The sequence below is a fragment of the Abramis brama genome (genome assembly GCF_963993115.1).
Source record: "Abramis brama genome assembly, chromosome: 11".
NCBI classification, from domain to species: domain Eukaryota; kingdom Metazoa; phylum Chordata; class Actinopteri; order Cypriniformes; family Leuciscidae; genus Abramis; species Abramis brama.
The window spans coordinates 6,726,498-6,741,870 of record NC_139973.1 but is presented as its reverse complement, the minus strand read 5'-3'; the positions used below and the strand labels follow the sequence as shown (position 1 = coordinate 6,741,870).

Below are 15,373 nucleotides of genomic sequence, written 5' to 3'. Positions count from 1 at the left end.
GGGTCGCTCCATTATGGATGTTATGTAACGTTAACGCCACTGTTTTAGGGAGTGTCGCAAAAGAGTGTTTCTCATTATGGAATGTTATTTACACCTAACGTTATATTGACCAGTAAATGCGAAATATAAGCTAGAAAAATGATGTTTATGGAGTGGTTTCTTTTTTGAGCAGTTAAGTGCATTATTTAAATAGTAAAGAACATGTCAATCCTCCTTAGTGCGGTAATTTGTTGATGTACCCTTGCTTGGTCACTGTACCCTTGCTTGTTAGACTCGACTGTATTCAGTCAGTTTCGATTCCGGAATCGCCTAGCTCTAGACCAGACAACATCCTAAACATACACTACTGACATATAAACAACAGCACAATGCCTTCGCTCAGAGCATCATACGAAGTAGGGCTTGATTTTCTCGAGTTTCTGGGGCAGAGGATCTCGAAAACAGACATAAACGAACTTCGGGATATTTACAACTTTGAGTTTAAAAGGTTTGCAACAGTGACTCAGAGTCAACAGTTCAATGTCTGACTCATCTATTTGATACTATTAATTCATGCCAAGCTTTGCTTTATTTTGTCTTTGTAATAAGTGTGTTTTGTATATAATCGTTTCGTTTATGTGTGATATTACTGTCCTTTTTTTTACATTAAAGCAATAGCCTTGTTTTTCCAGGCTGAACTCAGTTGCATGCTATTGTTTATTTTCAGGGATGGAAGAAAAGAACCCTCATTTTCCAGTGTGATCAATGCCTTAAAAGTTTTCAACAAAGCTACTACAGGGCGTGGGAAAGTTATATTTCGCGGAAAACCAAAGGTGAGAACTTAAATGATCATGCTTTGTGTCTTTGGGTCCATTTCTGTAAGCTTTGAGATCTTATAGTGTACTCATAAAAGTGACAAACTACTTAACTTCAGCATCAAGCCATTACAATTCGATTTTTAAGCAAAGAAGATAAATCATTGCGTTTTCGTCTCTCTTCTCTTCTCCTCCTGACAGGTGCGCGTGTACTACTGCGATCAGTGGAAGTCCTTCACACAGCAGAACACCAACATGTCAGCCACAGATTCTGTCCCAGCGTCCTCTTCCTCATCTCCTCCGACCACTATGCCTGTCCTGACCCCTAAGAAGAAGCTCGCTTCAGAAATCCTCAACAAACTCAGAGTGAAACGGTGATCATCAGAGATATAATTCTGGCTGTCTAGGAAAAATAAAATCAACTTTAAACATATAATTAATAGTATGAAGGTAATCACAGGCTTCCCTTCTCAAACGCACATTTTCCTTTTGAAACTCATTGTTAGATGTGTCTGTCTTTGTTTTAGAGCTCAGCTCATCAAAGACAAAGGAGGTGTTGAAATAACCTCTGACCCCGAGGCCACTAAAGGGAAGGTTATGTTCATCACCAAGGAGCTAGGGAAGCTGTCCGTGGTGAAGTTTCACATCGTGAACCGGGGCGAGAGCTGTGTCTACTTCACGTACTACACAGCCTTGCACAAGATGCGCTGCTTTACTCTCGTGGATAAGAGGAGAGTGAACCGTGTTTCTCCTCTTCTCCTCTGTCCAGGTGAGAAAAACTTTGAGACCATAATCTAATAGATAGATAGATAAACAAATGAAAATGTATATAGGTTGTCTTGTCAGATGCTCACAAGAATGTCACATTAATGTCTTCCTGCTAGGTGAGAGTTATGTTGTTGAAGTGCATTACAAAGTCCATCATCACGGACACTTTCCAGCCACCATGTACTTTGAGTTCTGCCCAGAGGCGGATCCTCCAGGTCCTGCTAAGCCCTTCTGCATAGTCCGGGAACTGGAGGCAGTGGTTCAGACTGGACTAGCTGAAACATTGGGCCCAGAGAGCCCATATAACCCCAAACAGAACAGACGACTCCGCTCAGAGAACAGGATTGTGGAAGAAGGGGTCCCACCTGAGAGGTTAGATCTATCTATCTGTCTGTCTGTCTGTCCGTCTGTCCGTCCGTCTTCTATGTATCCGTCTATATATGTGTCTGTCCATCCATTATCCATCCATCCATCCATCCATCTGTTTTCTATGTATCCGTCTATATATGTGTCTGTCTGTTCATCCATCCATCCATCATCTGTCTTCTATGTATCCGTCTATATATGTATCTATCTATCTATCTATCTATCTATCTATCTATCTATCTATCTATCTATCTATCTATCTATCTATCTATCTATCTATCGTCTATGTGTCTGTCTGTCTATCTATCTATCTATCTATCTATTGGTCTATCTATCCGTTTATATATGTGTCTGTCCATCCATCATCTATTTATCTGTCTATCTATCCGTCTATATATGTGTCTGTCCGTCCGTCCATCCATCCATCTGTTTTCTATGTATCCGTCTATATATGTGTCTGTCTGTCCATCCATCATCTATTTATCTGTCTATCTGTCTATCTATCCGTCTATATATGTGTCTGTCCATCCATCCATCCATCCAACATCTGTCTGTCTGTCTGTTTGTAGTATGTCTGTGTTCTATGTATCCATGTGTCTGTCTGATGTTTGTCTTTTCTATCTACCTTTTAGCATACTAGCAGCTCACTTCCTAGAATGGTAAGCAGATTCTGTGTTGTTGAATCACTCTTCTTCCCATTCTATTTTTATAGTTTCATCAAACATAATCTGGAGATTATGGTGAAATTGAAAACATATAAGTACCCAGCCTACTTGAAGGAGTTGGCCAAACACAAGCTGGAGGACTCCGAGCGCCTATCACCCTCAGTAAGACAGCAACTTCCCAGAGTGAGGCAAGCATGGACTCTTTTAGAACAAAGAAATTGTGTTGAAAACACAGCTCTCTCTCTTTCTGAGTGTGCATTGGTCTTATCTGTATGTTCTCAGGCGAGTGCTGGACACTGCGCTTTGCATGAAGAACTACACTGAGCGCTTTCACCTCCTTCTATACCTGGAAGAGATTCAGATGGAGGTGGACATCAGGAAATATGATCTCTCTGGCAAGACCATGACCCTCGACAAAGAAAACAAAAGGTTGCTCATTCTCAAAGTGAGTGAGAAGCAAAATGATCACCAAATGTGTTCTTGTTTATGTCAGATGTTACTACAGATATCATGATGTCAATCACAATCTTTTTAATGATTACTTTATCTCTTTAACTCAGGTACCAGGGGTGGCAGAGAACAGACCGTCCGTACTGCGAGGAGATAAACTGAACGCGTGTGTGTCAAAGGACAAGAACCAGCCCATCACAGTCTATGAAGGCTATGTCCATCGTGTAGAACTTGAGAGAGTTAAACTCGGCTTCTCAAAAAAGTAAGAAATATGTACTGTTAGAAACACTGTTAACATACATAGCTTCCACTGATAGTAAGTACATTGTGAAATATTTTTTAATGCACTGGTATTATGAATATTTTAATTAATTATATATTTAATAATATATTGAATTACTAAATAGTTTGACTAAATTACTAAATAAATCTCAGATCAATAATTTTGGGGTCAGTGAGATTCTTTTTTAAAGAAATGAGTACTTTTTAACAAGAATGCATTAAATTTATGAGGTCACAGTAAAGACTTTTACATTGCTATAATACAAAAAACAATTTCAATGCTGTTCTTTTGAACTCTCTGTTCATCAAAGAATCCTGAAAAAAAGTGTATAATGGTTTCCACAAAAATATTAAGCAGCACAACAGTTTTCAATACTGATATTAATGAGAAATGTTTCTTGAGCAGCAAAACATCATATCAGAATGATTTCTGAAGCATCATGTGACACTGAAGACTGAAGTAATGATGCTGAAAATTCAGCTTTGTCATCACAGGAATAAATTGCATTAAAAAAAGGAAATATAATAATATTATATTAAATATAATATTTCTTTTAACAGTTTTTCAAACTTGACAGACACTAATAGCCTTCATTAAGTCTTAAATAATAATAGCCTTCATTTAAACCATGAACTTACATTTCTAAATTACAAAATAGTTAAATCCTTAGCCAGTAATAGATAAAACCCTGGTTTTGGACGCATCTAATCCGAGCTGTAAAAATTTATTCCTTTTTGGTTTTGTGTTTGTAGGCTTCTCCAGAAGTTTGTCAACAACATGAAGTTTGATGTGGAGTTCAACATCAATCGCTTCCCCTTGAATCTTCAGCACAGGGCGGTGGAGCTCGCTGCCAAGCACAAACTGGGCGATGTGTTGTTCCCCTCTGATAAGGGCATTGGACACACTACACTACCAAATCTCAGGTCTGCACACACACGTATGCGCACACTCACACACGTCTGTTTATAGACAGCTACACAGTACATCCACACATGTGTTAGGAATTTCCTCCTTGATGATGTCAATAAGATAGAAACACAAACAAAATGTAACTGAGCTATATATATATATCTATGTAAAATATAAAAAATAGTGGTCTCAGACTTTTGCCCCCCACTGTATGTGTGTGTGTGTTTTTCATCCTCCAGGATGTTCAACAAAGATTTAGAGAACAACCCTGAGCAGAAGGCGGCAGTGCAACACATCCTGTCAGGCTCATCCAAACCAGCACCTTACTTGATCTTTGGACCCCCGGGTACAGGCAAAACTGTCACAGTAGTGGAAGCCATAAAGCAGGTAAAGGCATTCATTAGGACTACTTCATGTGTTTATTGCAGTATTAAACATCTATGTGACTCATGACTCATGTGTGTTTGTTTGTTGCATCAGGTGAATAAGTCAGAAGCCACGACCCATATCCTGGCCTGTGCTCCCTCAAACAGTGCCTGTGACCTCCTGTGTGAGAGGCTATTAGGATATGTGGACGGCCATCGCCTCTACCGACTGTATGCCCCCAGTAGAGACCCGCGCACCGTACCGCAGAAACTGCTGGTAAGACAAATGCATGGGGTATGTCCGGAATGGCATACTACTATTCTCATACTTTTTGAAGGATGTATGTATCATGTGCACAATTGTTCTGTATACATGGAATATGCAGATGGCATCTAAAGTAGGGCTGCACGATATTGAAGAAAACTGTGATATGTGATAACTCATTAAATAATGCAATATTCGATACGATAATGCTTAAAGTGTGTAAAATAAACTTAAATTATCTTTAAAATATACTTAAAATTATATAACATACGTGTTTCACATTCTTTTTGTGACAAGAAAACATCCCAACAACGTCTGAAAGTGAACATCAGTGTTTTACTGTAGCATAAGAAGTGTTATTTTAACATCAGTGTAAACCACGGGGTTTAGGGTTTCAGGTTATCCTACATTAGGTTTATTTAACAACAGAAACTGAATAAACAAATGTAAAAATGAAACACTGCTTAGTTTTCACTGTATGAATTAAATATATACTAAATATTAAAGCTACAAAAGTTATTCAGCCAAGAGCAGCGAGTGATTTTCTCTTCGTCTTTTGTTCATGACCCCAGTTATTGCAAGCCGTTGCGATATGCATATCGCGATATATACATTTGCGATATTTCGATAATTTCGATATATTGTGCAGCCCTAATCTAAAGTACACTGTGCAGAATACAATGCAATGCAGTTTGTTTCAGGATTGACAAATGTTAATATGAATAATATTATTATTAAAAAAACATATGACATATATACAGTATATATATTTTTTTATCATTCTTAACTATGTATAATTTCCTATATATAGTTAAGGAAATATTTATTTTAACAGGGTTCCCACGGGTCCTTGAAATCCTTGAAAGTTTGTGAATCTGAAAAAATGTTTTCAAGGCCCTGGAAAGTTTTTGAAAATAAACATACATAGAGACAGGTCCTTGAAAGTGCTTGAATTTATTTTGATGGTCAGATACACTTTTTCCACCGTAATGGTTCTGTTGTTGTTACCACTTGTGTCTATTCTCAAACTGTATAGTGCTGCGCGGATCGCGGCTAATCGCGGGTCGGGCGGGCCAAGTAATACAAACATTCCATTCCAATTAATCGAGGGTGGATGACAGATAAATCATTATAATGTGTTGAGTTTAATAAAGACACGGAACTCTCATCACGGTAAAATGCAATGAACGTGCGTGAACGTGAACTTTTACTTTCGTTTTCAACAACGTAATTCTCTTCAGGGAAAACCAATCAAGGAAAACATATCAGGGCTCGACAATAACGCTTGTCCGGGACACGTGTATTTTTTTCTTTTTTTGAAGGGGAAAGTGAGAGAGAATTGTAGGCCTATTACTTGCCCAACCAGACAAATGCCCTGATTAAAACAATTTTTAGTATAAAAATACAAAATAACTAATTCTGTTTTATTTCATTTAATGTAAGTGGCGATTGATAGCCTATAGTTGATAATAATATAGGCCTATAATGTACTGATGGTAACAATGTTGCGCTGTTGAGGCTCGCGCAGTTATTTATAACACTATAGTTAAGAAACAATATTTTGTATAGCCTAGGCTACACACGACCAGAGAGCCGTCAAGATTGAAACCGAGACTGATTTCATAACAGTTCAATAAACAAATAGTTAAAATTAAGTCACTTACATTTTAGACGCAATGACTGTTTTTGTTCTATTTCAGCAGCGAAAATAGTTCAAAACAAAGATCACAGCAGAACCATAGCGCATCTCACAGCAACACTTGCTATACTGAATGATACTGAATGATTCAGCGTTTTGAGCGAATCGGTTGAGTCAAAGATTCAGTTACCCATTTATAAACTGCCTCATTCTGAATAAATCAGCCGTTTGTTCGAATCGTTTGAATTAATGACTCAATGACTCGCTCATTAAGACGGTCGCCTGCCGCCTCCTACTGGCGGTTTAGTTTCATAAAGTATCATTCTTTTCAACATTCCTTATTTGTATATTCAAAAATATTTTAAATAAGTAAGGAATAATTGACGACAGGCCGTTGAATTATTAGAAAAATAATGCACACCCGAGGTGGTAATGCGGTCACGACGCGAAGCGGAGTGGCCGTTACACCTCGGTGTGCATTATTTTTCTAATAATTCAACGGCCTGAAGTCAATTATTCCGCTTATACTACAGTTACCACACCTCGAAACATTGTTCAGATGATGTATTTCAAGACGTTTGTAAAGTTTTTGTCATTAAAACGCTCTTGTATGTAGGACTAATTTCTTACGCATCTAATCCCATGCCTCCGTTGCTAATTACAAAACGTCATTTTAGAGTTAGTAACGGAGGTTTGAGCCGCTGATAGCAGACTAATGCTGGGACACACGACTAGCTGACACATTCTCTGACTGTTTTCATCGACTGCAGATTTTAAACACCGACTTTGAACACAGACTGAACGCGCTGAACACGCATTTGGACATGATCAGTCATAAGTATCAAATTACATTCATAACCGGCCTTTAACTGTGTCCCCGGCTTTATGCAGTTATTAGAGAGAGATGATGCAATAATGAGACAGAAAAGCATGTGCGTCAAAATTATTATTTATTTATTTATTCATTTCGTTTTAATTAATTCGTTCATTTTTTTCTATTATTGACAGATGACAGACTAGCCAAATAAATGAAACACAAAGCCCTTTTAACAAGTAGGCCTATCAATAATTATTTATTTGTTAAATTATCGGCAATAAAAATCCGTGCTGCAGGACTATCCATTTATTTAGCCTATATTCAGTTTAATTTTCTATTGATTATATAGGACTATATACTTTATATATTAAAATTAAACTGCATGTTTCCATTGATTGTGAAGCTAGACATTGAAAATTGCAGATCAAGCGCATGGGGCTAAATGTTTTTTCTTGTTATGAATTGTATCCTATTTTCCGTTATTACAGTTGACTACGCGAAGTGATATGGAACTGTAATGCGGTCAAGACCTGCCTGGAACTACTTTAGCTGTGCGTTTCCCTGAAAATAATGCACACCTTAGAACGTTTGTCAACCAATCAGATTCAAGCATTCAACGGCCCTGTAGTATAATCTAATTTAATACAGTTATAATTTTTCAATGAAAATTATTTAATTTGATTGGTAACAGCCTAGTGTCTTATTATTTTAATTGAATATATTGATCAAATTTAAGAATTTGAAATGAAAGATGGAACAAACATTTAATAAAATTAGGGGAAAAATGCCCTTTATAAAGGTACAAAAAAATTAGTGTTTTCAAACAGTGATGTAATGAAACTTTGACAATTTAAGTTTGAAGGGAGTAAAAGCTCTGTTTAGGCTATTAAGGAAATGTAATTTTGCCAAAAGAAAAACTTTTATTTTAAATAAATGTTAATTTTTAATCAGCCTACTTCAGTGTGATATGTTACCATATCATGCTTAACACTGAGAATTTGAATAATTGTAATGTGATGATCAGATGCAGATATCTAAATCAAAGTATATGGGTGGTTTGCGGGTGTATTATCTATTTTTAACAGTGGATTCGGGTGACTCAAAGTGCACCAGATTAATGAATTTATCTTTAAAATGTACAAAATTTTCTTACCGGGGGGGCATGCCCCCAGACCCCCCTAGGGGTACCAAGCTCCACCCACAAAAATAATGTGGGAAACACATTAGGCTATATGATGATCTACAAAAAATACTAATTTAATTATCTTATTATTAAAATACATTATTAGGATTTTACCACATCCACCTCATTTTGAGCCAGGAAAAACCCTGGATACATTAAGTTTTTCCGCATGAGGTAGGCTACTTTGTGTTGTACGTTGCCATGACGTTCACGGGCGCATGAAACTACCATGGTACCTCAACGTTTGTTGTTGGACACAACAAATGTGTCCCCACATTAAGTCCTTGAATTTGAGGGTATTGGACCTGGAAAGTCCTTGAAAGGTCCTTGAATTTGAAGTTAACCAAGGTGTGGGAACCCTGTTTTAATATTTTATTTATATATTAGAATTTCTAAAATTATTAAATATTTAATATAAATAAAATGTTTATAAATATGTGATATATATATATATATATATATATATATATATATATATATATATATATATGTGTGTGAATGAATATATATTTATAATACTCTAACCTATAATATTTAACTATATATTATTTAACTATATACTATTTAAATGATATTGATATGTTTTAATATATATATATATATATATATATATATATATATATATATATATACATTGAATATATATATACATTGAATATATATATATATATATATATATATATATATATATATATATATATATATATTTAATAAATATATCAATATTATTTAAATATTTAATATAAATAAAATGTGTGAAATATTTATATTAATAAATATATATTAATAAATGTATGTTATATTTATCATACTAACCTATAATATTTAACTATATTAATAAAACAGAAGACGTATTCCTAAATATCCATTCCTACAGAAACACAGTAACTGGAATAAAGAACAGGACAGCTTCCTGCTCCCATCTCAAAAGGCTTTGATGAACTACACCGTCATTGTGGTTACACTGGTCACCGCTGGAAGGTACTGTCACAGTCCAGTCATATCCTCTGTCACGTTACCTTGTGCTAGCTAGGATGTTCTGCTGTGATGGCTAAAAAGGAATATTCATTTGTGTGCTCTTCAGGCTCGTGTCAGGAGGTTTTGCTATAGGTCACTTCACACACATTTTCATAGATGAGGCTGGACAAGCCGTGGAGCCTGAGTGTATCATCGGAATTGCGGGTAAAGGAGGAAGGGTTGGGAGAGGAGAATGAGAACATGAATTAGAACACAAACAGAAAAACAGATTGTTTACAGTATTTCTACATTGCGCTCGCTCTCTGTGCCCAAGGTTTGCTCTACCCTGGGGAGGGCCAGCTGGTTTTGGCCGGAGACCCGCAGCAGTTGGGCCCTGTTTTGAGATCTCCACTGGCACAACTACACGGACTGAGTACTGAAAATATTTTTCATGATTTCCTTTATATTTTTACATTGGTTGTTTCTTCTTTAACTCAGTTAGATTTCAGTCCTAACAGATATCGTTTGACATTAAACAGGTCAGTCCCTCCTGGAGAGGCTAATGAAACAGAACTCTCTCTATCAGAAGAGCCAGGATGGTCATTCTGGATATGACACCCGCTTCGTCACCAAACTTCTCCGCAACTACAGGTACCGATGGGGTATTTTTTCTCCCATCAATTTTTGATGTCATAAGTGTTGATGGATGACTTATAGTTATTCTCACCCCATCCCAGGTCTCATCCCGCCATCCTCAAGATCCCCAACGAGCTCTTCTATGAGAATGAGCTGCAGGTGTTTGCAAACCAGATGGAGCGGGAGGCCTTCTGTCACTGGGAGCATCTCCCTAAAGAGGTACCAGACCGCTCCACAAAAGCTCATTTGGGTTTTTTTGTGTGTCGAAGATGCAAGAAGCGAAGAAATGTGCTGTTTTTTATAGATAATTAGATGTTCAAACAGAATCAGTCTTGCCGAAATATACTAAACACATTGTAAAGTGGATAAATCAGGTGTAATCTGGTGTTTTTACACTCTTAAAAATAAAGGTTTCTGATTCTGATGCCAGATAAGTATGGCCGACCCTGGTCCGGATCTTTGTTCCATGCGGGCCGTGGGACGTAATTGTGCCATTTTACCGTTTCTACTGATTAAAGTGAGCAGCGCGCCAAAACAATGAAGCGGATACACCACGAGCTCTTGTTTATAGTAATGATTTTTCGGAGCTATATCTATAATATTTTTATCTAGAGCCCAAAGTGCTTCATTCAAGCGTCACATTAAGAGCTGCAGATGGCGCGGTTATTTTAATAACAACAGTAGCAGAAACACGGGAAGAAGCAAGATAGATACTAATAATATAACTGTTCCAAAAAAGTATTGTCTGAACCTCTGCTGGGAAGGAAATACAGAGACCGGACCTCTTGGAACTTTAATTGAATACCCCTGCTCTAGAACATTTTAATAATCTAAAGAACCCTTTTCCACTATAAAGTGCAATGGGAAGGTTCCATGGATGTTAAAGGTTCTTCATGGAACCATAAATGCCAAAAAACAACCTTTATTTTTTAGAGTGTTGTCGAGTGATCTATGTGTTAGAGTATGTGTCACTATTCAGGGGTGCGTGTCCCGTACAATGACGTAACTCACTGCTTAACCACCATAGTATGATGCATTATTGTTTAAACTAATTAGCCAGTCACGACTGTTTACCGAAGCCGGTCACACCTCTGTTGGATGAACCACATTAGTTCAACAATATAGGACAGTCAATAAAGGGATAGTTCGCCCAAAAATGAAAATTCTGTCATCATTTACTCACCCTTATGTTGTACTAAACCTGAACACAAAAGAAGATATTTTGAAGAATGTTGGTAATCAAAGAGTTGACGGTAGCCATTGAAGAAAAAATAATAATATGGAAGTACCACCATTCTTCAAACTATATTATTTTTTCGTTTTTGCTTCGCAAGTAATGTATTTAATATTATTGTAGTTCATTTACATACACAACAGAAAGCCAGTACTTTTTTATCACATCAACATGCAGTATTTGGCATACACTTTACTCCTGTATACATGCGCTACATTCAATCTCCACGTAATGACATGCTGCTTTTTCCCTGTTATTTTGTTTTATTTGAAGTTTGATTCATCGCAGGTTCCCTCATACATCATACTCAAGGTTCCCTTATGCATTTATGCACATGCACCCTCCTCAAAAACAGCGCTGATTGTTGACATGCTAATATATAGATTAAGTATATTTAAATGGGATAAAAGCTTGCTTATTGTGCCCAAGAGCAGTTTGTGATGCTGTTTGCGGATGTTTGTTGGAGCTATGGTTGGAACTTGCGGACTCTTTTGGGAGATGCAGATAAGATTTTTTTTTTTTTTAAAGGTGAAAATAAGAAGCTTCAATAAATGAATAAAGCACTTTTCTTATTTCTGTGATGAACAGGGATTTCCTGTTGTGTTTCATGGAGTGATGGGGAAAGATGAAAGAGAGGCCAACAGTCCTTCATTCTTCAACGTGACAGAGATCGAGGTCATCGTCAGCTACCTCAACAAGCTCATGGAAACGCAGGGCAAGAAGGGCCTGCCAAAACTCAGCGCCAATGACATTGGCATTATCGCTCCTTACAGGAAACAGGCAAGACTGAGAAAGTACTGTGTTGTAAAATCAGCTTAGAATAAAATGTAGGATTTTAAATCCTATTGGATACAAAATAATTTTTTTAGAAAATGTATTATATTACTCATGAAAATGGCAAAATTTGGAGCAAAAAAGGTTCAAACCCATCTTTACATTTAACAAAAGATTTTTCATTAATTCAAGGTGGAAAAAATGCGGAAAGCTCTGAATACTGTGACGGAGTTACACAAGTGGAAAGAAATCAAGGTTGGCATGTGAATTTCTTTTTTCTTTTCCCCTTAAATTGCCTCTCTGAACTCAGAATAAGTGATTTCTGCTGCTTGATTATTTGACTTTTGCAGGTGGGGTCAGTTGAAGAGTTTCAGGGTCAAGAGAGAAAAGTCATCATAGTTTCTACTGTCCGTAGTAGCGTCAACTATGTCAGGATGGACCAAGACTTCAACATTGGCTTCCTCTCAAATGAGAAGGTGGATATACTTAATCTCTATTGGATAAGTAGCCATTTTTACTGCACTAAATCAATTATATATACATATACACAACCATACAAAAGTTTGGGTTTGAAAGAGTCTCTTATACGCTCACTAGGGCTACAATTAATTGATCAAAAATACAATAAAAGAGTAATACTGTGAAATATTATTACAATTTAAAATGACTTTTTTTTAATTCTTAATATATTTAAAATGTAATTTATTCTTGTGATGACAAAGCTGAATTTTCCAGTCTTCAGTGTCACATGATCCTTCAGAATTCATTCTTACATGCGGATTAGCTGCTCAAGAAACATTTATTATTATTATCAATGTTGAAAACAAATGAATAGAAAGTTCAAAAGAACAGCATTTATGTGAATTGGACTTTTTTTTTTTTTTTTGTGACATTGTAAATGTTTTTATTGTCACTTTTGATCAATTTCATGCATCCTTGCTGAATAAAAGTATTAACAAGCTACTGGTTGGCATTTGTGGAATCTAATACCGGTTGTTTTAGCTGCAAGAGTAAAAGTTAAAAAGTTTATCACAGAAGCTCGTAATCAGAGAAAAATTAGGAAAAGAGGCCTAATGCATGTTTCTGACCTTCTGTTTGGACTTAGTTTAGAGAAATGATGCCATCCTGTAGTAAACCCTTTCTGTTGCCCACAGAGGTTTAATGTGGCCATGACGAGAGCCAAAGCCCTGCTCATTGTGGTGGGAAACCCAGTTATCCTAAGCAAGGATCCTACTTGGCAGAGGTAAGACCCTAGTTATGGTAACCCGATGACAACTAGTCCCAATCTTTAATGGCATGCCTGCAGACAGCTTGCAGACCATTTTGAAGCATGTTGCACTCAAAATTAGCAAAATGCAAAATAAGCAAACAGCAATTCAAGCTGCCAGCATTGTTTATAACATACCATATTAGCATTTCTTATGCAAAACATCATGTCATTAAACACTCACCCTCATGCCGTTCCAAACCCGTAAGACTTTCATTCATCTTCGGAACACAAATGAAGATCTTTTTGATGAAATCTGAGAGCTTTCTTACAGCAACGTAGCTATCACTTTGATGCTTCAAAAAGTCCATAAAGAGGTTTAGTCCAAATTTTCTGAAGAGACTTGATCGCTTTATATGATGAACAGAATGAATTTACTTTTATTCAAATATAAACATTGATCAGCAAATATAAACAGAAGATTTGGACTAAACTGCTCAATTCATATGGATTAATTTTATGATCTCTTTATGAACATTTTAAAGCGTCAAAGTGGTAGTTGTGAAAGATCTTCATTTGTGTTCAGAAGATGAACGAAAGTCGGGTTACGGGTTTGGAACAACATGAGGGTGAGGAATTACTGACATATTTTTCATTTTGGGGTGAACCATCCCTTTAACTGATAATCTGTTCCACAGTGTATGCAGTAGTTTATTAGTGTGCATTTATTTGTGTAGGTTTATCCGATACTGTGAGCTTGAGCAGGGCAACACTGGCTTTGACTACAAAGATGCTGAAGGAGAGGAGGATGTGGTCAGCCGTCTGGCATCTTTAAAAATCAGCTCTGAAGGTACGCACTACGCAGCCTTACGTAACACATCCAGACCTGAAATGTGAGTGTGTTATATGCTCGTATGACTCATCGCGTGTTCATGTCTAGATACGGACGAGAGCCCACTACAGCAGCATGTGCACCCGGAGTGGAGAGCTGAACAATGAGGACCAGATTCACTACAATCAAATGAGACCATCAGTTTACATCTCGAGAAAATGTGAAATTGCTTTTTTATCAGTAAAGTAGTATTGATATGTCACATGAACTCACTCTAATGTTGAGTGCAGCCAGTAAAACAATGCATATGACCGATTCATTTCATTATTCAGCAAAACAGTCAATTTATAAACTACTGAGTTAATACTGGAGATTCTAGAAATTATGCAAACTGATGTAGATCAAAGATCAGTCGCAATATCACTTTTAGTAATCAACAGTTTATTAATACTTAATTTCTTTCATTCAAACTTTATTTTACCAACAATGCACATTTATTCATTTCAAATTAATTTTTCCAACAATGCACATTAATTCATTTCAAATTAATTTTTCCAACAATGCACATTTATTCATTTCAAATTCATTGAAACAGTGTTTCCAGCAAGTAAATTTTTTAAATGGCTATTAAAAACAATATAAACCTGTTCTGAAATTTATGTCAATATGTAATTGCAAATTATGGCAATATATATCTTGAACTTTTTTATTTTTAGAGAAACTTTTTGTTTAAAGAAATAGGTTTTATATCATGGCATTAAGAATATGTTCTGGAATGCATGACTTTATTGCTGCTATTTTGTTGTGGTATTGTTTTGTATGTCTTATGATTGTACTTAAAAAAAAAAAAAAAAAAAGGCAGAAAATACTTGGCAAATTCTTTTTCCAACAGTAAATTATCCAACATTTGTATGCTGGATTACTTTTCATTGCCTGTCATTTCACACAAAAGAAGAAAAAGAGTGCAACATTATTTTGTTTCGAAAAAATAGTTTATTAACATAAGTTGGTTTCACTTCATTCAAACAATTACTACTAGTCCCGTTTACAAAGCATTGTTACTATGAGCGCTCATAAAAATCTGGATTAATAAATCAAATTGAATACTTCCAGAAAAAAGGAGACCATATGAACACAGCTGGTTGATGCTAAGACTGGTTGTTGTAGTCTTTTCCTCATGCAGTCTATTATCATTCCTGCATCGAGGATTTCATCAAGGACTCCACAAA

At 36.3% G+C, this 15,373-nt stretch overlaps 1 protein-coding gene across 2 annotated transcripts; it reads left to right on the top strand.

Annotated features, from left to right (window-relative positions):
- Positions 1-278: 278 nt before the first annotated feature.
- mov10a (Mov10 RNA helicase a) lies at positions 279-15,063 on the top strand. Of its 2 annotated transcripts, none has more exons than XM_084127684.1 (22): positions 279-487; positions 707-812; positions 996-1,168; positions 1,322-1,563; positions 1,679-1,934; positions 2,641-2,781; positions 2,876-3,038; positions 3,154-3,305; positions 4,079-4,249; positions 4,475-4,622; positions 4,716-4,877; positions 9,382-9,485; positions 9,589-9,686; positions 9,796-9,894; positions 10,001-10,112; positions 10,199-10,316; positions 11,920-12,111; positions 12,298-12,360; positions 12,456-12,581; positions 13,260-13,348; positions 14,050-14,162; positions 14,253-15,063. In XM_084127684.1, the coding sequence occupies exons 1-22, from the start codon at positions 369-371 to the stop codon at positions 14,309-14,311; spliced, it is 3,006 nt and encodes a 1,001-aa protein (XP_083983810.1). In that variant the 5' UTR covers positions 279-368; the 3' UTR covers positions 14,312-15,063. The 2 variants fall into 2 exon arrangements, with proteins under 2 accessions (XP_083983810.1, XP_083983811.1); XM_084127685.1 differs by having other exon boundaries at positions 286-487; positions 996-1,244.
- Positions 15,064-15,373: the final 310 nt, after the last annotated feature.